Genomic DNA, 24,085 nt, shown 5'->3' with positions numbered 1-24,085 from the left:
CTATATGGAACATTTAATCTTCACAGATGCAACACTTCCATTAATGTTTCTGTAGGAACGGCTGCATAGATTATATTTCTGGTCTACTTCAGACTACATGTGCTTAAAGTTATTGTTAATGGCAGAAGCAACTTTTTCCAAGTTTGGTTCAATAATTAATTTGAATTACTTTGAGTGTGAAATGTTCATGCATGCAAGTTAAATCTCTGAAGAACATGTTAGCTTTTGTTTCAATACTTTGGTAATACTTAGAAGTATAAAGCTTGGCATCAGAGATATTATTTAATATTTTCCTTTGACCTCTTGACTCTCACACCCAAAATACTTGCACTAAAGTCACTGGGTCCATGACAGTTGAAGGATTTGAAGATAAGAGAATTTAAATATTAATATTTTACAGCTTTTCTCAGTTTGGGTGCATCTCTCAGAACAGAATTGAAATTCTTAAAACTACCTGTTCAATCTTCAAATTACTGTGTCACTTCTGCACATCAAAAAAATTAGTTTTGCAAGTTTTGCTTTTGTACATCATGTAGCTGGTTATGTACACTTCTATGCTTTTATAATTGTAATTTGCTTTTATCGTCTTGATCAAAATATGTTAACCCTCCTGTTGTCCTCGGGTCAAAATGACCCGCCACTGTGTTAAACCCCCCCCCCCCCAAACAATCCCCTAAATGTAATTTTTTTAACTTGAGATTTTAAGACTTTTCCTAGATTGGCCCAGACAATAGAAAAAGTTCAGTGTTGCTTTTATTCTCATTTCCATGTAAGCTGTACAAAAAAAGGTACAAAGATGGTCTTCAGGTCAAAATGACCCGTGAGGCAAATGGAGTTGAAATCAAGGTCACAGAGTTATTTACAAACCATAAAATGTTACAAAGTTTTAGTTGTGTCTCAGATCAATCAGTAGCAGAAGTGAGCAGAGAGTGGAAGGCCAATTTTCCGAGCCACAATGCCAGTCAAACTCTTTCACACCTACTCAAGACTGATGCGATTTGATGACCGTGAATCAAGACCAGCAAGACGTATGACAGACAAACTTGCAGCCATAAGAGAGGTATGGGACAAGTGGGTGGAGCGGTTGCCCTACCTCTACAATCCAGAGCCTGATGTAACAGTGGATGAGCAACTGGTTCCATTTAGAGGTAATCTGTTTTCATATTTGTAATAAAAGTGATTTTCACTATTGATTTCTTTGACTGTTTTCTGTGACACTGATACTAATCACTGATGCTAATGTCTTTTGTCCAAAGGTTGTTGTCCTTTCCGGCAGTATATGCCCAGCAAGCCAGCAAAATATGGGATCAAGTCATGGGTGGCTTCTGAATCAAGCTATGCTTGGAAAATGCAAGTCTATACTGGGAAGTCAACCAGTGGATGCCCAGAGAAGAACCAGGGGTTGCGAGTTGTGCTTGATGTGACAGAGGGACTGAGGGGTCACAATGTGACATGTGACAATTTCTTCAACTCTTATGAACTCGGACAGCAGCTCCTGAAGAGGAAGATCACCATGGTTGGTACAGTTCAAAAGAACAAGCCTGAGCTCCCACCTGCACTGCTTGGGTCAAAGGAGAGAGAGGTCTTCTCCTCAAAGTTTGCCTTCACACCCACCACCACTCTAGTTTCCTACCTCCCAAAGAAAAACAAGAATGTAGTTCTTCTGAGCACACTGCACAAAGACGGCGACATTAGTGACCGTGAGGACAGGAAGCCAATCATCATCCTGGAATAAAACCGAAACAAAGGAGGTGTGGACAACCTAGATAAGGTGATTGGAGCATATAGCTGCAGAAGAATGACTGCCCGCTGGCCCCTGGTCATCTTCCACAACATCATTGATGTGTCCTCCTACAATGCCTTTGTGATTTGGATAGAGATCAACCCAACCTGGATGTCTCATAAGCACAACAAGAAGAGGGTGTTCCTGGAGCAGCTAGGAAAGGCACTTGTAACTCCACTCATTGAAAGAAGGAAGCATGTCCCCCACACAGAAGCCTCAGCAGCAGTTGTGAAAGCTATTCAGAGTGCAGCAGCTCCTGATCAACCTGAGGATCCATCTACCACAGCCACTTCCTCAGCTAAGCCAAGTAAGAGGAAGAGATGTCAGTTCTGCCCTCAGACTGTAAAACACATACTGTGTGCTGCAGGTGTAAGAAATATATCTGCAAAGGCTGTGCACTTGCATACTGCCCTACATGTGCCAATTAGTTGAATGGGTTATGTTATTTTTCATATTTTTGTATTGTACATCCTCTTGTTCACTGGAGAAAAGTAAAAGAAAATTAGTCACTGTGATGAATAAAAATGCATTCGAAACTCATTTTGCACATTTTTTTTCTTAAGCTATAGAAATTCAAGTGGAGAGGGAAAAGTCAAGTATTCACACATTTTGTGGTGAGTGACAATATACAAGATAGAATTTGGTGTTTAAAATTCAATTAAGCTGCTTATATTGGGGGTTTATTGAAGACGGGTCATTTTGACCCGGAGGATAAAGGGTGTATACAGAAAATGAGGACAACAGGACAACAACGTGTCTGTGTTGAATTCTCAACTTCCAAAATAGCATCAGTTCATTGTGTAAGTCTTAACATGCATAAGTCTTAAAGTTGTCATAATGTGAATCATATATTAATTAATTTATATTCTATTATTTTCTAAATCTGTCCTGAATTGGTAAATTGCTCCCAAGTGAGTCCTGAGTTTCTCTAACAGGTCAGTGTATGAACCATTAGCTCAACCAACGATCAACCAGTTTTCTGAAACAGATTGGAGGTGCATCTTGTGAACCATCAGTTGGCAACATTATGCTCTATATAGTCAGAACACAACACAATGTTACATGTCTGAGAACTGATGAACAAGTATCTGGGCAGAGTGAACAGCCAGAGAGAAGAAGAGGAGTGAGGCTGAGGAGGAAATAGTTGGGAGGAAAGCAGAAGAAGAGTCAGAAGAGGCTGAGGACATCTGCCAGTTTCCATCAGTCCAACATCAGGACATGGCTGAGACCCACAACATGATGCTGATGGAGGTCCTCCCACCCTACTGTTCATTCCTTAACCCCACTGAGGAAAAAAGATTCCTCAGTGGAGTTAAGGAACAAAGTGACTATGGAAATTAAAATGTAATGTAATTTCTACAGCACTGTACAGTTTTCCTTGAGGAGATTGTCCTGTGGCTCCTTTTCTACTTTTTTTGTTCTCTGCATTTCTGTCTTTTTCTTTCTGAATCACCATGGCATGGTCCATGAATAAATTATAGCAAAAGCGTAAATCAGTGTTTCTCAATCCTGGTCTTCAGCGTCACCCTGTCCTGCAGGTTTAGGTATTTCCCTTCTGCCACACACCTGAATTGTATCTCTGGATGATTAACAAGCTTCTGCAGTACTTGATTGTCATCCAATCATTTGAATCAGCTGTTCTGGAGTAGAGGCACATCTAAAACATGCAGAGCAGGGGGGCGTTGAGGACCAGGGTTGAGAAACACTGGCGTAAATGATCCTTTTGTAGTCTCTTCTCATGACTAATCGATTTGACTGTCTTATCTGTACATAGAGAGACTATAACTTATTATTTTGAGTCACTGATATGTTAACAGACAGGATTTTAAGAGCTGAACTAAGGATTTTGAAAGCAAACAAATGCTATTTTTCCTGTTTCTACAAATTGTTTTGAGAAATGCGCTTACTGTTTTGTAAATGCCAACAATGACTCGAGAAATGCACCAAAAGTGACTGAGAAAAACTAACCTAGCATAAATTGTCTCAGCTGTATCAATTTGTTTGCCTGTATGAAAAGTGTTCACATTTACAGCTTTGTTTCTGCTAGCTTGCAGGAAATGTAACTTACATAAATGGTTGAAGACAGCCTATTGGCCTTCATGAGACTCAGATAAATGGTGAGTATCTATTTCATAAATTGCCTAAAACAGTTATATTTGTTTTTATTTGTTTTTTGTTTGTGTATTTTGTCTGGTTGCAGACCAGAGGATCACACCTGTTGACAACAAACAAAGGTTTAACTACTGAATTTTCAGTCAGAAATGATCACACCACCTGGTTGAAGTACCTGTGTCCATATGCAAGTCAACAAAGGTGAAACAAACATTTAAGCGAATAAGATGTTCATGTAGTGCATCTTTCTAACTTTTTCTTTTTGTTTTCCAGCAGAGAGGAAACACCCGATTGACAACATGCGAGTCTCAATTTCAACCTGTGACTGGGAAGACTACAACCATCCTGAGCAACGTCTGATCTCAGCGACTTGTGACTCTCAACCCAGAACAAGAATCCTTTTATCACCATTTTGTCTTCTACAATATGTTATCTCTTATGTGGACACATACTGTTTGTTTTGTTTTTGTTTTCCAGATCTCAGTAATACCGTGAGGAAACTGGACATAAAATAGAATCAGTTCTTTTTTTAACTTGACTTTTTAAATAGAAATTGTTTCTTTAAGTGGATTACTCGTAATCTGTATTTTTGTTTAATTAGAAATTATTTTCTTTATAACTTTCTGTATAGAAATGCTTGACAAGTTACACTTCCTTGGTTGTTGTACTATAATTTGTATGGTAAAATTCTGGTAGGAACAGAGACCAGTAATTTACCATAAGTTTTTTTTGGGGGGGAGGGTTTACAATAAAATGTCAATATATCATACAGTCTGGATGTGTTTTTCACTCATGTAGATATTATGCCTCAGTCAGCATGACCGTATTTACTACGGCAAAACCACATTTTATTTTTTTTAAAATATTTTAGGAAGTACGGTATTTTACCGTATATTAAAAATACGGTAAAATCCTGCATGTACAAAATACGGTGAAAAACTGGCAGCTGTGGTTGCCAGAATTTTACCGTATATTAAAATTACGGTAAAATCCTGCATTTACAAAATACGGTGACAAACTGGCAGCTGTGGTTGCCAGAAATTTACCGTATATTAAAAATACGGTAAAATCCTGCATTTACAAAATACGGTGACAAACTGGCAGCTGTGGTTGCCAGAATTTTACCGTATTTTAAAAATACGGTAAAATCCTGCATTTAGCAAATACGGTAAAAAACTGGCAGCTGTGGTTGCCAGAATTTTACCGTATTTCAAAAATACGGTAAAATCCTGCATTTAGCAAATACGGTAAAAAACTGGCAGCTGTGGTTGCCAGAATTTTACCGTATTTTAGAAATACGGTAAAAAACTGGCAGCTTTGGTTGCCAGAATTTTACCGTATTTTAGAAATACGGTAAAAAACTGGCAGTTTTGGTTGCCAGACTTTTACCGTATAAAGACGGTAAACTTCTGGCAACTCAGCTGCCAGTTTTTTACCGTAAAATGAGGCCGTTTTTTTTTACAGTGCACCTTTGGAAGACGCCCAACGCTCCATATGCTTTAGACGAGCAAAGCCATGAGAGATCACTTTAGTGGCCGTGACCTGCAAGAAACAAACTGCTTGTACTATGTCTTCCACTGTCATTACATCACTGTGTAGTAATGCAAAGGAATTTAATTAAGCCAAAGTTGGAAGGACTACACAAAATATTTACTAATTCTAAGTATTGTATTTCATTATAAAGTTGTTTTAATTATTGCTGGTTTACTCTTTGCGTCATTTATCTTTCAAACATGTTTGCTCTCATCCTCTGCTCCTGCAAAGCTATAGAGGGCCAATATTAGCAAATGTTTAAACTGTTGACATTAAAGAACTAACAATGGTGGAAAGACTATAAACAGGTGCTCTGCATTACATTACCAAAGGTTCACAAACTGTAGCAGGACTGGGTTTCTTGGATAAATCAGAATCTTTTTTCTGACTGTTTTACAACAAATTCTTGTTTTACAATGTATTTAGAATGGGATTTTAATTGGTTTAGGGTTGTTAGTACACCTTGATAAATCCCTCCTTGCTGAGTAAATCTGGATGCTATTTTAAAACAACAAACTGCTTCAAAAGGAGCAGAAACTGAGCAGAAGAGAACACCCATTGAATAAATGCTGTTTGATTTCAGCAACAACTGAAACACAAATTTGTGGATGCCGGAAAACAAGCTCTCCACTAATTACTTAACACTCTGCTCCTCTGAAATGCCGTCTGAGACCTCCCATCATATTAATTGTCAATTTAATGTGCATAATTTCTGGGTCGGACCACAATTTGTTCTGCTGGATTTTCATTTTCTTGTTTGTTTCAGAATTGAGTGAAAAAAAACCCCAGACCAAATATCAGAATACTTCACCCTTCAGAACACAGACACGATACAGTTTGAGCCACTCGTTGTTATTTATATATTTTCCCCACAAGGTGGATTTTTATTCTCTCTGGAGGAGGATCAATTGTAATCATCTGAATTCCCTACAGTAATAAAAGTGATAAAAGGCCATCTCTTAGAGGATCCAATAAAATCTCCCAAACATTCGTACCTGTTTATTTATAATCTTGACGGCTGCACACATTCACTGTCCAAAACAATATGCAATAATTCTGCAGACTCTTTTCGTAGGGCTGGAAGGTTGTGCAGTAGTGAGCACCATACTCTTGCAGCACAAAGGTGTCACATACAAATGCATGGCGATATTTTTGAGTTTTTTAGTTTATGACTGCAGTGTGGAAAATGTTTAAGGGATATGAATATGTTGTCAGGGCACTGTACTAAAAATAGAAAAACTTCAATCACTATGGAGCAGATTTGTACAGTTGAGCCTGTTTGCTGATGTTTGTACCTCTCACCTGTCTGATGCAGAACATTCCCCCCAAAAAAGGCTATATTAGCCAATAAAGGCATTCCTAATTTGTGTTAGCAGTAAAACATTTTTTTTATATTATCTCCATAGAAGTTAACCAGTAATGTGGAAATAATTTGTTTAGACCAGAAAGTTTAAGTAAGAATGTGCTTTTGGGCATTTATTATAATGCACACTTTGATCCTTTACAAACATATTTATTATAAACCCCTGGAGAATATCCTGTCTATAGAAAGATACAGTTTGCTGCAGGAAAGAACAGACTGTCCAATACCTAATGCAGCTGGGTTCTGCATTATTATTTTTACTGGGACATCATTTAAGGGTGTGGACTTTTCATTTTTAAGTATCCTTTAAGATGACTGTTTTATTTATAAATTAATACAAAGTTCTCCAGGGATTAATGCATATTCTAACCACAGTCAAGACCCTCAAAACCCAAAGTGTCTGGATATCTGTATGCACCTGAAAGTTTGAAATCCAAACCAAGTTATGATTGTATTTGTTTTAGATCACAAATGAACCTTCAGGGGGAGAAAAGATGAATCAGTGGGATATGATCGAATCTAATGAAGCTCACTTGTGGAATGTAAGTCATCAGGGTTGAAAAAACAAATACAAGCAGCAAAAGTTTGATGTTTCGGGCTTATTTTATTTATAGTCACTGAAGATCTGTTTGTTTGTCTGCATATTTGCCTGCATATTTTGGCCGTTCTCCAACATTTGTGGTTACAATACTAATAAAATCTTTTGACGTATTCTGCCAATAAATAAACTGGATTCAGGTCCCGTCAGATCAAGGACGTGAGTGCCTTAAGAGAGCCTCTAATAATCAGATGTTTTACATGTCATAGTTGCTTCCCAATGATATGTAACAACTTGATTTCACCCTCACATACATGCCTGTTGGGTGGAGCTACTTTTTTTTTTCTGCTGACATCCCCCAGTTGAGGATCATATGATGCTCTTGTGTTGCTTTGTAATATTTTGCACATGGTTCCTGGGCCTGAATCCAAACTTAGAGTTGAATGGTGTTTTTGTTCAATATGGTTCATCCAGGAAGAGAACAAGAGTGCGACGGCTGTCTCGAACCAAAGCTGTCAAGATGTCCAGGCAGGCTCCACGCCAGCACAACCCACCAGGCAGCTGCTGCCTGCCAGGCGCCCATCTACAAATAATATTCTGTGGGAGGAGGTGTCAATCCTTCCTCTCAGGGTATATAAAAATATGCATATTATATATTGCCCCTAAGTGAAGGTTTTCAAATGCTACTGCAAAAAAACAATGGTAACAGGAATCATTTTAGCTTAAAATTATGATTAACTGGGTCACAAATTAAGGAAAGACATTTTTTAAAAATAAGGTTATGAAGAGAAAGTGACCACAACACGGGAACAACAATGGATTCCATCTATAAACAAGCAAAAACACTCATAACCTGAAAAACTGTAAAGATAAAATAATCAAAACAAGTACAGAGTGAGTAGATAAAGCAATGATAAGAAAACAACTTCAAAGACATGGAAATGACTACTTGGGCAGAAAAAAAATGCCTCAGTGATCTGCAGATTAAAAATGTATATATGCTAATGACCACTTAGCAATTCTGTTTACCAAAATATGACAAAAAGATTTAAAATGATAGCTAACACATGCAAATGTAAACAGAAGGGAGTGGGAGGGGGGGAAGAAACAGTCTCTATGGCACAGTTTTATATATCAAAGATTTAAGACAATAGCTCCAAAACAAATAACAAAAAAAAAGATTACTGCAAGACTAGTAACTAAATTAGAGATATAGATTTTTTAACTCGGTTACAAGAAGCAGAAATGACAACAGTGGGAATACAACTCACTAACTTAAACAAATAAACAAAAATGCAAAGTGAACAAATTCAAAATAGCAACTACATCCAGTAAGGGTAAAGGTTACCTCACTTATTCGCTGGCTTTGCATAAATTTCTTGCTACAGACATTTTGATTGACAAAATGAAGATTTCTCTGAGACAGACCTCTGGGGGACATCATCCTAGACAGACTGCCATGGCTGCCATGCACCTTCCACATAGATTCCTTTAGGTCTTTTTTTTTTACAGTTAAGCACAACATTACTTAGGGCACAGGCATATGTATATGTGAAGAAATCTTTTAAATTTACCCATGTGTTTATTCTACCAGGAAGAAATATTGATTTTATGCAGCGGCACACCAAGAGTCCTGACTTCGACCTGACAGAGAATTAGATAAATATTAGAGTGATGGTGAAGGCCTCCTAACCTCAAAGAGCAAAAATCACTGGAAGAATGAAAAAGCTGGTTAGCAATTAGCAGAAGAATTTTATTGCTGTACTAACGATAAAGATTTTTCCATTGATTGGTGAGAATTGTATAGATAATTTAACATCCTGTTCTTAACTAAACTCCAAATGATTTTGGTAAAATTATCGTTTTCTTCTAAATTTATATTCCTTTTCTGCTGTTTAAGTATCTATTGAAATTTAATTTCCTATCAGAAACAAACATCTTGGTTTAATAAAAATATATTTTTGAACCACATTTGACTCAAACGTGTAGACTTTCCCCAGGGATTATCTAAGTGAATCTACAATAATATGCACATGCACAGCTCAATAATTATGTAGAAAGACTTATTAGACTACAAATTATATTACCCACTATCAGGAAGTCCACTCATAGTAATTAAAATTTGATCAGTAAGACTTCTAATAAAAAAATACTCATAATCTAACCAGTGACACTCTGTTGTGTCAATGTGCAACTCCAATTTCAAATAACGAAACTAATGTCGCCCCAGTGACAGATAAGGACATATCAAGTCCACATTTGTCCAAAAAGCATCTTCCATTTTATTGTAGATATTTTGTAACCATAATGCAATTAAGCTATTTTTCTCAATACATGATCTGTAGCTTTGTTTTGACTGTGGGACACAAGGGATCATGTTTCATCATTTCGCTATGAATGACACTTCTTCTCTTATTCCTGAGCAGTCCGTCAGTTTCTGACAGCCCAGTGATCAGGTGGCATGTCATACTTGATTAGGTCTGACTGCGATGGCTACAGGGTCCATGCTATAAATTCTAAAGAGTTTAGTTAACACCTTTTGCTCTGGTGCTTTTAATTTATCCGAGTTTCTCATAACTAATCAAACCCAGTGTCGCCGCTTTCTACTAAAAATCACAATTCAAGCTGCTGGAGGAAAAACCCGCAGTCATATGGGCTTACCCTATTCGAAAATTGCTTACAGACAAGCGAGTCAACCGCAATCAGTTTGTATAAACATCACGAGTATGGCCCATGCTATCAAGCCAATACAGTGTCTACAGGCCTGGCTGCCAATACCAGTTATGTTGACGCTTAGGCGACAAAGCAGATTGCGAGAGGTGCCCCACTGCAGAGGAAGTGCCCAACTGGATGCCACGAAAGCAACACTTCAGGGGCAACTGTGCAACAAGTTGCTATCTTTGCTTCAAGTGAAAATTGAAGAACATGTGTTGAAAAGTAGCACTACCAAAGCAAGGCTGTTCAAGCTAATTTGGATTACTTAAAAACAGAAAAAAAGAGATTGTAGTCCAAATGCAGGATCAGCCAAAATGGGTTCATATGAATCAAATTTAGAATCTTAGAATCAGAAAAAAGGCTGTTGAATATAGAAGATTTCTGTTTTTGACTGCAAACACTGACTGGATAATAAAAAAATAAAAACAAAAAAAACAGTTCAGCCCTCCAAAACAAAAACTGGATATCCAGTGGGCAAAATAATTTGTACTGTTCAACCCAGAAGCATAAGTAAAAAATGTCACTTTTTAAGACGATGTCTTGTTCAAATTGGGCCTCAGCAAAGACAGTGAATATCAGCCTGGGTTAGACCCACAATGCAATTGGACTAACCAGTTTTCCAGGACATCTGTGATTCTACATCATATATGGGAGAATGACATAATCTTGTATAATAATTCATCCATAATCTATAGTATTCCCATATTATATGAGGCATTTCTGAGCTTTTTCTTGCTTTGGAAGTAGAACATTCAGTTTATCAACAGCAAAAGAGGATGCAGGCGAGTTTTTGTTTGTTTTTTTGTACAGTGTTGCACACAACTCTATAAGATCTTATCAGGGGTGGGGGGGTAGCAGAAACAGGTGTGTTTTGGCCCAAACAGAGCCAGTGTGGAGCCTTTGGAGATGATAGGGGATGTTTTACAAAATGAAGACAATTACAGATGACCCAGCGCATCGTCTCATATGACTGTCCATATAACAACAGAGTGTCTTCGGCCAGAGGCGGCTTCAGATTCACCATAATACTGACGGGCAGGAAAACCTTCCTGCCCACAAACATGTACAACAACTGGGATAGTATGAATAATGACAACGTCTAATTTCTCATTCAGAATATTAAACCTTTTGTTAACGATTTTTTTTGTCCTGTGGGTGCAAGGTTTGAGTTTCAACCTGATACAGGGCCCTGTACACATATCTTGATAACTGTAGTTAGAAGATAATTTTGAACACAATTTTGAAAGGGCAATATTCTGCATTTTCCAGGCACATAGTAACATTTCATAGCACAATTAAGTAATGCTGTTACCTCCAGTTGTTATAAAAATGTTGTATATATCAAAGAGGACTCAAAAGAAATTTGACTTTGCAATTTGACGCCTCGAAATTGGGCCTCGGCTCTTTCCAACATTCTGCCTTCATCACATCATTACAACAATTCTCCTCCATTATGCCGTTTGCAACCATTCTTAAGAACTTTGAGAAGTAGTTTGTATGAGCTCAGCAGATTAGCAGTACCAGCAGGTGTTTGCTGATTGCTGCTGCTGCTAGTCTGGTGGAGCTGAGTGAGGAAGGCTTGAAAAATGCACAAAATTCCTTGGAAAAAAAATGCATGCAAGAATCACAGCAACACTCCAGGTATATTTTTGATGAGGGAGTAACGCTAAAGCTCAAACAATCCATTTCACATAAAACCCCATCACCCTCATTAAAATGTACTTGATTACTTGAAAACAAGTGTGAGCAGTGGAGCAAGTACTACACAGGAGACTCAACAGGTGCGAAAGAAAACACATTTCACAGTGAAGCACAAGATGGGTCGCGGAGTGAAACCGAAGGCTCACAAAATGTGTAGGATGTTTGCTGCAGCTCTACTTTCAGTTTGCTCCAGCAGATTGCATGCAATAGAAGCAGAGCGACAACTCTTGGACCGCTGGTGTCTACAGCGTTAACAACCCTGGGAAGCTCCACCTCCACTACCACCTTCTATGTTAATTTCAGCGTGATCCGTTCACAGAGACTGAGACACAGCGCTCCAGATCTGTGAGTCTCTGCCTGCTGCTTAATATCGATGAGGCTTTGGACAGTCGTTGCGCTCAACCTCTCCTTCTCTCCGGGGGGCTTTTTTTATCTGCTTTTGTGTGTGTGTGTGTGTGTGTGTGTGTGTTGTCAGTATTATGTCGCAGCTGAGGACGCGCTCCTGACTAAGGATCGTGGATCCAGCTCGCAGAGAGGGTGAAAACACCTTGCATCCAGTCATGGGAGGTCAGATCACCAGAAATACCTTCTACGGTAAGGACATCTCGCATCACGGTGCAAGAGGCATTCATTAATGGATCACACACTTGGGTTTTGAAGCGCGCCTCAGAACAGAGTGCGTGAAATTTGTAGGCGTTTCTGTCAGTCTGAAATAAAGTCAAAGTATTCAAAGGGCAAGTTTTAGCCGCGTTTGGATTAGTGGCATGGTTTGGAATGATTAAAAAAAATGTTTTGTACATTATAGTAGTGTTTTGCAGCATTAACTGTGAAGCCAATGTGGATAGTTTCATTTTCTTTTTGAAAGTTTTGGATATGAGCTACTAAACACAACAGATTCAAGTTGCTAAATTACTTCAAATCCAGGAGGATTTGAAGTAATTTTTCCTGTTCTCCTGAATACCATTAGCATATAGCGCTAGTTTTAACCGTGACTTCCACATTTAATACGTAGTTAGTGAATAAAGCTGATTTTTCATTGAAGATATGTTGGTTAAGGTGTTTTCACTATGAATATTCAGAAAATGCAACATATTGGAATTAAATCAGGCTCCAAATGTAGATAACTGTTACAGTTTTCAAGATATTAAATCATGTAATGAAAGATGTATTTTAGGTTATTTGCATGGGTAATTTTAATCAAATTAAGTTTATTTTTGAAGTTATAGATAAAATGTCAACATACAGAAAACATCACCATTGATCAAGGATATATCTAAGTCCTTATTAATGGTAACTGAGTCTATGTTCAGCAGTTGTTGTTTTTTTTAATTGTTGGTCCCAGGTTTCTGAATTTAAGGCCTCAAAGGTGACTATGACTGTGTCATTATGTTACCTGACAACCAGACTGGGCCTGTAACAAGGTACATTCCCAGTAGAGTAGCTGGACATGGACCAACTCTTTCTTTCCTGTTGTTGAAGTAACAATACAATAGCAGACAAGGATACTGTTTTGACAAAAAATAAATCAATAAAAATAAATAAATAACTGGCTTCATGACAAGAACTCTGTCATCTCTACTTTTCTACTCATTTGGGAAAACAGAAACGGTTTGGTTGTTGTTCAGCTGTCAAAATGTGACATTGAGGTGTGGAAAATCATTTAATAATACGCACAATTTATGCACAAGGACATTAACAAAGAAAAATGTTGGGGGTTTTTTAGCCCATATCATCTTGCGAAATGTTTTCATTTTTTCCATGTTTTGTTTTTAAACGGTTTGGATGTCTTCGTCAGATAAGATGCTTAAAAAATTGCTTTCTTGTGCAGCAACATCTGTTGCTTTCTGTTTTAAAAAATGCTAACAGGTGGATCCGCTCTCAAGACTTGACAATTCAAGTGTTCACTTTTACTTTTGTTTCTATTGTTTTGAGTGTTCTACTGTTTATCCACCTATTAAATAAGTCTAGGCTGTGGACTTTTGTTCAGACTTCACCTGACTGTTAAACTTCTAAAGTTCTTTGGTCTTAATAACCAAAGCCAAATTTAAGTTTTTATCATGTTACTATTGCCATGAGCCATTTTGTTGACTCGACAGGAACTTGACTCAACTTTTTTGTGTTTAATGAAATATATATCAGATCACAGAAACTAGATTAAAGGCATTGATTTTTTGTACACTATCACAACCTTAAGATAAGAAAACCAAGTTGTTTTTGTATGTCTCATTTCTCCCTAGTAGTGCCAAAATGTTTATTTTCTCCTGCTTTACAGTTTTGTTTTAGCATAACATGGAGTCAGTCTACACAAAATGTTTGTGTAAATGAATAAATGAAGGGCCCCTTTATACTTTGTTTTCAAGAAGCACCCCATGGTGAAGTCACACTACCTTGTAAATTTGCACATTTTTTTTATCCTGCTCACATACTTTAAAAAGAGAATCTCAATACCTAGAGACAAATATTCTCTGTTATTTGTTGGTCCTAAAAGTATGACCATTGGAGGAAAATAGCAGTTTATGTAGCATGCATGTTTCTGGACAAAGGCAAGAAGGTGGACAGAAGTCATATGGGCACACAGAGAAGACACTGACTCAGAAAGACATTGTGTCATTTTCTTTGCAGAAGGATATCCGCCTGCCGAACTCGACACCAGAACCTGGTTGAACTATTTCGACAGAGCTCTTCGCGAAGTGTTGTGTGATTGGCAGAAGTTAGTTGCGGCAGTGTTTAATGCGGAAAAACACTCAGACATCAATGTTGATATTTGTCTTAAACTATTCTTTTTCCCCTCTCTCTAAAGGAGATATGAATACTTCTGACGACAACCAACGCAGTGAGGAATTATGGAAATTTGTACAATTGTTCACTAAATAATTGCTATATTTATAAGACTTGCAAATGGTTAATAACTCCTGGATGGAAAATGTAACAGAGTTTGCCTGCAGAAAAGTGTCACGCTTGTTTCGTGATTGTTTCATAAAAGCAAAATGGAGGATATGATTCCTCTGTTTCAATATACGCGAGTCAGGACGTGACGTACAATGAAGCAGGAGAGTGTCCCCCTGCAGGTCTTCACCATTTTATGAAAGGTGTGTGTGAATGTGAGCGGTCCGCAACCACGTCACTGCATGCCAACTGTTCGGATCAAGTATGTCGGAGCCTTTATACAACATAATCTTGAGTCATGACTGATGAGGTGAACAGCTACAACCATGGCAACAACTCAAACCAAAAAAAGTGACTCTCATGTCAGTGGCTCCCTCTTTAGCTTAGCAATTTAGCACAACTCAAAAAGAAGATTATTTATATCTTTTGGCCAAAATGCATTACCGACGAATGTTAACTGTGTACACTCTTCCAATAGAGTGTTGTGAAATTTGTCTTTGCATCAGAACATTTGTGTTACTTGGTTAATTCACACAGATTCTTGTTGGTGCGTGAAATTATTTAGTTGAGAAAGCCAGTATTCTTCCACATCTCTGAGGATTTCTATACATGTCTACAAAATGATAACTTCACAGGCCTCCTTAAGGTTTAAGTATCACACTTGCCCACCTCTTTGGAAGAAGCCCTCGAGCTATGATGTGTTTGCAAAAAGTAAAAAATATACATGCCTTCTGGCTCTCGTGCATTCCTTCCAATGTTTGTCTAGTGGGCCGCGATACTAACGTCAGACCGTGCTAGAACATTTACTCAGGCTTCTTTAAAGATCTCCAGCCTTGGAATAAAATGTACAGAGAGCAGAAGGCCAAATCCCACACACTAAACCTGCTTACTGTCTCTGTACTGTCTGCTTCAATTCATGACAGCAGAGGCAGTCATCCTGTGTGTGACTTTATCCATCTTCTGGCTTTTTATCTCATCTTCGACATGGCATGTTTCAACCATCATGCCAATGTTCTTGTTATTGTTTACCTTGTCGAGTTGCATTTCTTCTTAGACTCAGTTTGCTTTGAAAAAACATGTATTTTGCGATATTTTATTTAACTTTTTATTATCTGCTAGATGTTTAGAGTCCAGGAAACTGTCCATGAGGAAAAAGTAATTTCATTTAGCAAAACCTCTGTATTTGATTTCTTTTACTGTATGTTTTGATGTTAATATCAACTAAAACTGGCTAAAATAAATAGAAAATATAGTACAAATAAAACAAATTCTATATATACCAACCTGGGTCAATATTAAAAAAATAATTATTACCTCAGTTCAATAACTACATGTGTCACTCTTGGCAATAAAATTGCAATATCTAATTTCCAAAAGCTGGTCCAATCTTCTTTCCGGAATTGGTTATATTCCATTATAATGGAGAGCTTTCAAGCATAACAGCCTGTTTGAAGTCATACCACTACACCTGAATTATCCAAGCTTTGACTATGAATAAGTATGGGTGGTTGGACAAAATCCTTCAGGGTTTGCTGCTGGGGGACAAGATTCACGGTTTCTTCAATTATTGGAAGTTTTCCAGGTCCTGAAGCCCTAGAGTATCACAGTAACAACACCATTTAGGATGGTGTCTGTTAGCTTAATATCATAAGGAATACAGATACAAAACACCTTCCTCAAAATCTTAGTCATTTAAATGTGTTTTGGAAAAATGTGAGAAAGTGTATTTTTTCTGTCAGCAGTTTTTTTTTTGTTTGTTTTACTTTGAAACAAATCTTGTTGCCATCATTGCCTCGTCCCTTACTTATTGTTGAATATATCAATCACAAGTGAGGCCTGCAGCGCTGTAGATGCTCTTCTGGGTTTGTTGTGATCTTTTGGATGAATCATCAATGCACTCCCAGTGTAGGTTTGGTTGTGAAGGTTCACTCTGATTCCATATGTTCTTTGCTTCAGAGTAATGCCTCTCATTGTGGTTCGATGCAATCGCAATCCCTCAGAAAGAGCTTAATATCTGGACATGATGTAGTTCTTTCAGACACTCTGGTGTTGTCACACAAGCTCTACTCATAACCTTCCCTGACTGTACATTTCTGCTAGTAATCAGGCCCAGATGGTGCTAGTGAAGCTGAAAAAAATGTGGTTAATCGGTTAATTCACGAATGAACAACAAGGAAAGTAATTTTGTTTTTACATGGGACACCGCTTTGGGCTGCAAACCTTTGTTCTGTCAATAAACAAAATCCATATTTAAAATCAGCTTTTTATATTTACTCTGGTTATCTTTGTCTGACTTTAATTATCTGAAACATTTAACTGTGGCACAAAAGCAAAAACAAAATAAATGCATTATAAGCCAAATACCTTTTCACCACATTGTAGAAATAATACATTGAAATAGGGATAAGACAGTCTTCTGTGATTAGATAGTTTAGGGTAAAGCTGCACACTATCTGCAGGGAACTGAGATGTTTCTGCTCTGAGATCTCACAGGAAACGCTCCATTTTGTCTTGGGCTTTGTTATTGACTGGGAACACCACAGACCTATTGTGTTTTCCTCAAGACATCACGTCTGACTTGACATCATGACTACAATATGGTTGGAGATTTGTTATGACTTCATTTAAGACCACTGCTGTGCACAAAGCATAATCCTGCATTGTTCTGCAATGACAAGAGCTCGCAAAGAGTTTAACAAATAGACTGCTCTGAACCCAGAACCCTTGGCAGAGTTTCACTCCATTGTGATTTGAATAGACTCTGCAGAAATGCGTTGACAGAAACTCTCACTTTCCGGCCTTATTCAGCTTATCCTAACTGTTTTTTTGTTTGCCTTTTTGCTTCTGTCAAGTCATACCTTTACTAATAGAATTGACCTGAGGCGGGAAGCGATGGTCACATGTATATTCTCTGGCTTTAACCTTACAAAGTCAACCATGGCGAAGTAAGAATAGCTGCAGTGGATATTTTCTCCTCTCATAGATGAACACAAGCAGCTCCTCCACAGTTTGTCAAGTTTAGGTGTGAAAATGCAATCTGTTCCCAAGTGTGAAGAGGTGTTAATTAGGTTTAAATTATTCATCTCCAACCTTGGCAGATCGTCAAGAGTTTTGTCATATTTTTAAAAACCTTTAAGCGTGACAGGCAGAAACAACTGAAGGATTGTGGCAGATAAACTGAGTCTAATCAAATTAAAAGAAGAAATATGGTACTTATTTTTGTTCCAGTTGAATCAAAAACATTTCTGCTTGACAATTAACGAGAGCCTCAAGTCTGTGAGAAAACACCTCCTCCGCTAAACCACATGGCCTTGGTGTTGCGTTTTTAAAAGGAATGTGGAAACAAGAAAGGGGAGAGGTGATATAATGAAAGCAAATCTCTGTGAAAATAGCCTTTTTATGCCTTTGAGCAAATCCTTTATCTGTGGGAACCTCTTTAAAATATGAACGTCAGGCTGGAAACAGTTATTCACATTTTCACATGGGGGGGAAAAAATTCCCAAAAGTCTGATGCATAATATGATTCACTGGGTACCAGTTTGCTTTACTTTGCCCAACAAACCACAAGAAAATGTTTTAAATAAGAGAGGTTTCTATTTTTTGTATCCTGCTTGGTAAAGCAGGTAGCCTGTGCTTAACTACAGTTCACTGGAAAAGTATTCATACCTTCCTTTTTCACTTCATAGGTGGAAGAGAAAGGATATACAGCTCTGAAAAAAAATTAAGAGACCACTTAAATTGATCTGTTTCTCTGATTTTACTTTTCATAGGTGTATGTTTGAGTAAAATGAACGTTGTTCTTTTATTCTATGAGCTACTGACAACATGCCTCCAGAATTCCAAGCAAAAATTTTGTATTTATTTGCAGAAAATGAGAAATGATCAAAATAACAAAAAAGATGCATATTCATTTAGAAACAATAATACTAAAGTTTTAACTCAGGAAGAGTTCAGAAATCAAAAGTTGGTGGAAAAACCATGAGATTTTCAACGTGGTTCAGTGCAGTGGGCTCTTAATTTTTTCCAGAGCTGTATATATATATATATATATATATATATATATATATTTTTTTTTTTTTTTTTTACAATTAACATTTTTTTGTGTGTTTTTGTGTGTTACAAAAGTGTAACACACATTTTACTGTGTCAGTACCTTATAGAAGCACCTTCCCTTCTGCTATTACACCTGTTAAAGTTAGTTTTATGTATGTATCTGCTTTGCATAGCTACATACTGAAAATCTGTAATTGTGCACCTTTACAAATCAGTCAATGATTTAAAAGTAAAGTCTTTTTACCAAGCCGGATGTTGCATGAGCTGACATTTTCTCAGAGAAGATGACATGTGACAGCAGCTGTCAGTTTTTATTAATGTGAAATGGTGTGCGGGGAAAGTCTATAATTCAATATTCTAATCTAACGTTTGGCTGTTTTGCTTCAAACCATGCTTGTAGGGAGCTTTTGTGCCTCCCCACCTGTTGACTAAACTTTTCCTTCTCTTTGTAGACTCTCTAAATGGACCATTTCCTGCAGCACCCCACCGATTCCACCACAAGCCGAAGCGCTACCCGCCTATCCAACCATGTGGAAATTTGTCCTCCTTCCCTCTGCAGTTCCACCCTAGCACCAAAGGCTCACAGATTATTATGGACCTGTCACAGAGAACCGTCAAGAGACAGGCCAGCTTCTGCAACGCCATTACCTTCAGCAACAGACCCATTGCTGTTTACGAGCAAGTTCGGCTGAAGGTAAATGTGTTTCTAATAATTGTGCATGGTTTTGCATGCCAGTCAGAAGAGACTACGATATCTTTACTATGTCATGTAGTGTCATATAGTTTCTACACAAATTATTCAGAAAACTGGTAATTCCGATTATGATTTAAAAACAAATTCTTCTAATCTCCAACTCATTCAACAAGCATGAACTTGTTATTCTCCGCCTTTTCTTCATCTCCAGTCTTTGCTCTCCTGTTTTGATTTTCTCTGTTTTCTCTCTGTGCTGTTCTTGTGTGGGCCAAAGCAGCGGCAGCTTAAAACAAGTTTCCACTTCACCTATCAGGCCATCTATGTCTCAAACGCGAGAGAGCAGGGCAAGCACTGCCATATGAGGAACCCCGCTATCCTGAGCCGTACATTCTAAGTAAATAGTGAGTCAAAATAAGACAAAAATCGTTTGCAGGTGATAAACATACCAATGTAACCAGTCTCAGTAGGTTTGAAACACATATGTTGTTTTAAGCAATGCTTGTGGCTTGGCGCAAGGGATGGATACATAAATCTCTTTCAACCAATAGGACAAGTCAACGGCTTACGAACCATTTGACCAGACCGGCCAGTAATGAGAGGATTTTAGGCAAAACTATGGCAAAATAAAAGAATTGCACAAAAACATTAAAATTCAGACAGAAACATACATATGGCAACTGGGGGTTTGAGAAGACAAAACAGATGCACAAAAAGAAAGAGAACTGATGTAGGATTATTTTCCAAGTTCATGAAAGTAAAAAGCTAATAGCAAGAGATGGAGAACGATTAGTTGATATTAGCTCAGCTGATGCCCTCCTCCAAGAAGGCAACACAGCCAACCAGAACACCAGATAAGGTGTAGCTTCCATGGTGGAAAAAAAACTAATAGAAAACTTAAAGTTACCAGTCGAAATAAAGCCATATAATGCAAATTGGAGAGCAGTAGAAGAAGAGAGTAGCAAAGTGAGGAAAAGTGGTCAGTTTATCCTCCAGCAGCCTCTGCCTATAGTTTTCATCCAAGATCTGTTCTGTCTGCACTGATGCTGTTTCTCACTGGCACTGTGGTCCATTTCTAAAACCAGCATAGGAGGGAATTTTTCCCTTGGACGGAGAGCAAAGCGTTTGTTGGCAAGAAAGACAACAGATGACAGAGACAACCTATCAGAGTAATCAGAGTTTATTACACAATCACTGACAATGTAAATGTGCAGTGATAAACTAGGGATCACTAAAACTAATGCTTGAATAGTAATTTACCATATTTTGTTGACATTGATCTCATGCATTATTTATAATATTTTACATTGGAACATGAAAAAAATTTGTTTACACTGAAAATCTGCAACCATGCCTACCAGGTGCACTGGTTTTCCTACCAGGTGACAAGTTGTGCACACCCGGTGACTGCTGTGATACACAATGGCAGAAATATTTAATAAATCCTAAATATGGCTGGAAGGGACAGAACGGAAGAGGAGTTTATTTAAAACCACTTTAGAACTGTTGATTACTTTCACATCGCAACTACAATCGTTTGCTTTCAGTCTCTGAGAAGTTAATTTTAAGAAATAAAGCTACTCGAACATTAAAAAAATGAATCTGGGGATTTAAAACACACTACTCCAGTGGTTTGCATAATTTTACATAAAAGAGTAGTTTCACTACATTAACAAATTAAAGCCAAATTTCACCAAATTAGGCTTTATTTTGCTTATGTGTTGACAATGTCAGCAGGTCCCATAAAACCACAGTGTGTATTTCCAGAATGGATGAGACAAAATGAATCATTGAAACGTTTCCAACACTACGTCACAAAATGTAAACATGCCATGTAGGATTTATTTTCATCAATCAGTCACACAGATGCCTAAGTGCAGAGCTCACAACTTTCACAGAGACAGTAAACAAGCTCCCTTCTCTTTGTGGAAGTAAGACTGATTAAATTAAATTAAATTAGTGGGTGATTGTACCTTTAATTGTGGTTGTAATTAGAAATGATGTGTGTGAAATTGTCTAGATATTATAATTTGATTCAAGTAAATTAACTGCTGAGCACCTTGGGTAATATTGATTCATCATCATTTGAGTGGCTGTTAATCCGACGCTATCCACTCTCCAGATAACTAAGAAGCAGTGCTGCTGGAGCGGAGCGCTGCGTCTGGGCTTCACGTCTAAAGACCCGTCACGGATAAATCCAGACAGCTTGCCCAAGTACGCCTGCCCTGACCTCGTCTCCCAGAGTGGCTTCTGGGCAAAAGCCTTGCCAGAGGAACTATCTAATGAGGGGAATGTCATATCTTTCTGGGTTGATAAGAAGGGCAGAGTGTTTTACCGTATCAACAACTCCAACCCCATGCTGTTCTTCAGTGGTGTCCATGTTGCTGAACCCGTTTGGGCTCTCATCGATGTCTATGGCCTAACCAGAGGAGTCCAACTGCTTGGTAAGTCATATATTTAGACTCACCTATTTTTTATGGCAAATGTCCCAGTTTGTACTGTCTTTTTTTTTCTTTTTGACCCTTTGTTTATATGTAAAATGAAAACAAAGAAGACATTTGTGTTTTTCTTGTGATACCTTAAACATGTATAGGGTATTGTTTCTATCATACAGAGCTACAGTCTGTTGTGTACAAATATTACCCTGTACACGATCCTACTGAAGATCAGGAAGAATTTAGCCCATAGTCCCTCTTCATCCTCACTTCCATGATAGCACAGCTATAAACCTCTGCTACCTCTGGAATTGTTTTCCACACCTCACGTTTTTTTTTTTGTTGTTTTTTGGGGGGGGTTAACTTAAGAGATTAAAAGATGATACATTAAACCACACAGGTTTTTTTTTTTTTTTCCCACACCACCAAAATGACCCAATGGAAAAAGATGGTGGGAGATAAGGTAGACTGTTTAGTTGCCACGGTTGTTGGTTTCAGAGCAATTTCCCTGAGGGAGGAATTTCTGAATGTTTAAAATCTATTCTAACAAGTGCCGTTTAAAGGGTCATTACATCAAAGAAATTAAAGGCAAACAGGTCCTTCTCAATTATTAACAGCAGTTGTTCACTACACCAAACCTCCTTAAGTGTGTCCTAGCTATAGATTTAGATGTGTTTATAACATACATTGAAAATATCGCTATTTTCTATGAATAATTCAAAACTAGGCAAAAATAAAGATAATCATAATCCCCTCAGGATGCATCTGTAATTATTTTAAATCCTTCCCAAAAATGCCACTGCTTCTCTTTAAAGTTAAGGCTCTGTCAGCACCACTAATAAAAATAGAAGAGGCTCCAGGATTGTGCGATAGTGCTGTTTAACCTCATTTCTTGCAGTGTGGTTGACGGCGTGAAGCATGCTGTCTCATGACGGGCTGTTTGGTATCTGCTGCTGGAGTGCCACTATCTGGGGTTCACTGGCCTCATGGTGCTGCCCAGCCCAAAGCTGTTGCAGAAGAACAAGAGCAGTGTATTCTTCCAAGAAGACAGTCGAGAAAAGACATGATGTCATGTTGTGACATGTATGCCATGCTTTTTGGAACAAAGTCAGACTGCTGGAATGTCTCACTCTTAGTGATTATCAGGCGTATATATAAAAGACATGTCTTGTCACCAAATGATGTACCATAATTAGGGGTGTACTTCCTTCTTACAACCTGAGGCGATATTGGGTGCGTGGGAATGAAGAAGAAGAAGAAGAGAGTTTAAGAGCATTTTGTGGGTGTCAAAGCAACTTAAACTGAGTTTTAAATAATTTCTGTTTAGTGTTTATCAATTCAATTCTGCTTCCAGTAGTCTTAAGTATTTTAAATACTGGTCTTGAGAAATGTAGTGTTTTTAAAAACCTGACATAAGGGACATTTGCCAACTTTGAAGCTTTTTTAGTAGTCAATCTGTTGATTTATTTTTTGGACCTAGTAGACATGTGCACAGGCATATACGGCCTCCAGGGCTGATCGGTGATTTCCAAGTTTCCCAGTTGGAATTCCCACTTCAAGGGAAATTCTTGTTAAATTTCCATCTCCTCCTGGGGCGTGCCGTGGTGGCGTAGTGGTTAGCGCGACCCGTATTTGGAGGCCTTGAGTCCTCGACGCGGCCGTCGCGGGTTCGACTCCTGGACCCGACGACATTTGCTGCATGTCTTCCCCCCTCTCCTTCCCCGTTTCCTGTCAGCCTACTATCATATAAGGGACACTAGAGCCCACAAAAAGACCCCCTGGAGGGGTAAAAATAAATAAATAAATAAAATTTCCATCTCCTGTCCTGGAAAGTCCAACCTCTTTAAAGATGCGCCGTCATTTGACCCAATGTTGTCAGGCAACTCGATGAACAGTCAACACTACTTAAAAACTACATTCATTCTTACTTCAAACTATGAGTCTTAAGCAGAAATGGAAAAAAAAATCATTAAGCTTAAAGCGCACACCTACATATAGTGCTTATAATAAAAGCTTAGACCAATTTCATTAGACAAAATCACACCAAGTGATCAACTAGACAGCAATTCCTGAGACAGACTTCCCTTTGGCAAGAAAAAAACATGACCGCGAGATCTCATTACACCCTTAAGTGTAGCAAAACAGTTTATGTTTTTTGTTTTCCAGTTTAACTTGAGGTTCCACTCTGTGTAGTATCCATGTGAGTGTTGCCAAAAGTTTTAGTCCTTTTGTTTTCTACACTGTTATGCCTAAATTAATTGCCTTCATCCAACTT

General features: G+C 38.0%; 2 protein-coding genes and 1 long non-coding RNA gene across 4 annotated transcripts in view; all 3 read left to right on the top strand.

Annotated features, from left to right (window-relative positions):
- The first annotated feature begins 813 nt into the window (after positions 1 to 813).
- On the top strand, positions 814 to 2,297 carry LOC111606506 (piggyBac transposable element-derived protein 3-like). Its single transcript, XM_023327102.1, has 2 exons — positions 814 to 1,148; positions 1,257 to 2,297. The coding sequence occupies exons 1-2, from the start codon at positions 956 to 958 to the stop codon at positions 1,733 to 1,735; spliced, it is 672 nt and encodes a 223-aa protein (XP_023182870.1). The 5' UTR covers positions 814 to 955; the 3' UTR covers positions 1,736 to 2,297.
- Positions 2,298 to 3,752: 1,455 nt separating this feature from the next.
- On the top strand, positions 3,753 to 4,351 carry LOC111606756. The gene is made up of 3 exons (XR_002752231.1): positions 3,753 to 3,900; positions 3,984 to 4,096; positions 4,169 to 4,351. It is a non-coding gene; the product is annotated as an uncharacterized LOC111606756 (long non-coding RNA).
- Positions 4,352 to 11,902: 7,551 nt separating this feature from the next.
- The window catches only part of LOC102236289 (E3 ubiquitin-protein ligase NEURL1-like), a 35,288-nt gene continuing 23,105 nt past the window's right edge, over positions 11,903 to 24,085 (top strand). The window contains exons 1-4 of one of the 2 annotated variants that reach the window (XM_023327731.1): positions 11,903 to 12,090; positions 12,221 to 12,339; positions 19,137 to 19,378; positions 21,498 to 21,819. In XM_023327731.1, the coding sequence (XP_023183499.1) occupies positions 12,306 to 12,339; positions 19,137 to 19,378; positions 21,498 to 21,819 (598 nt within the window). In that variant the 5' untranslated portion in view covers positions 11,903 to 12,090; positions 12,221 to 12,305. Of the gene's footprint in view, positions 12,340 to 19,136; positions 19,379 to 21,497; positions 21,820 to 24,085 lie in introns of both variants that reach the window. The other variant, XM_005814733.2, reaches the window with a different exon arrangement.

This window comes from Xiphophorus maculatus, chromosome 22, assembly GCF_002775205.1.
Source record: "Xiphophorus maculatus strain JP 163 A chromosome 22, X_maculatus-5.0-male, whole genome shotgun sequence".
NCBI classification, from domain to species: Eukaryota; Metazoa; Chordata; class Actinopteri; order Cyprinodontiformes; family Poeciliidae; genus Xiphophorus; species Xiphophorus maculatus.
The sequence above is the reverse complement of the archived record's forward strand: the minus strand, read 5'-3'. Positions and strand labels throughout refer to the sequence as shown.

Bases quoted from the DNA above. Each gene is read 5' to 3' on its own strand.
- LOC111606506 (XM_023327102.1), top strand. From the start codon at position 956: ATGCCAGTCAAACTCTTTCACACCTACTCAAGACTGATGCGATTTGAT. The intron at 1,149-1,256 runs GTAATCTGTTTT...TTTTGTCCAAAG, and splicing joins GCAACTGGTTCCATTTAGAG to GTTGTTGTCCTTTCCGGCAG.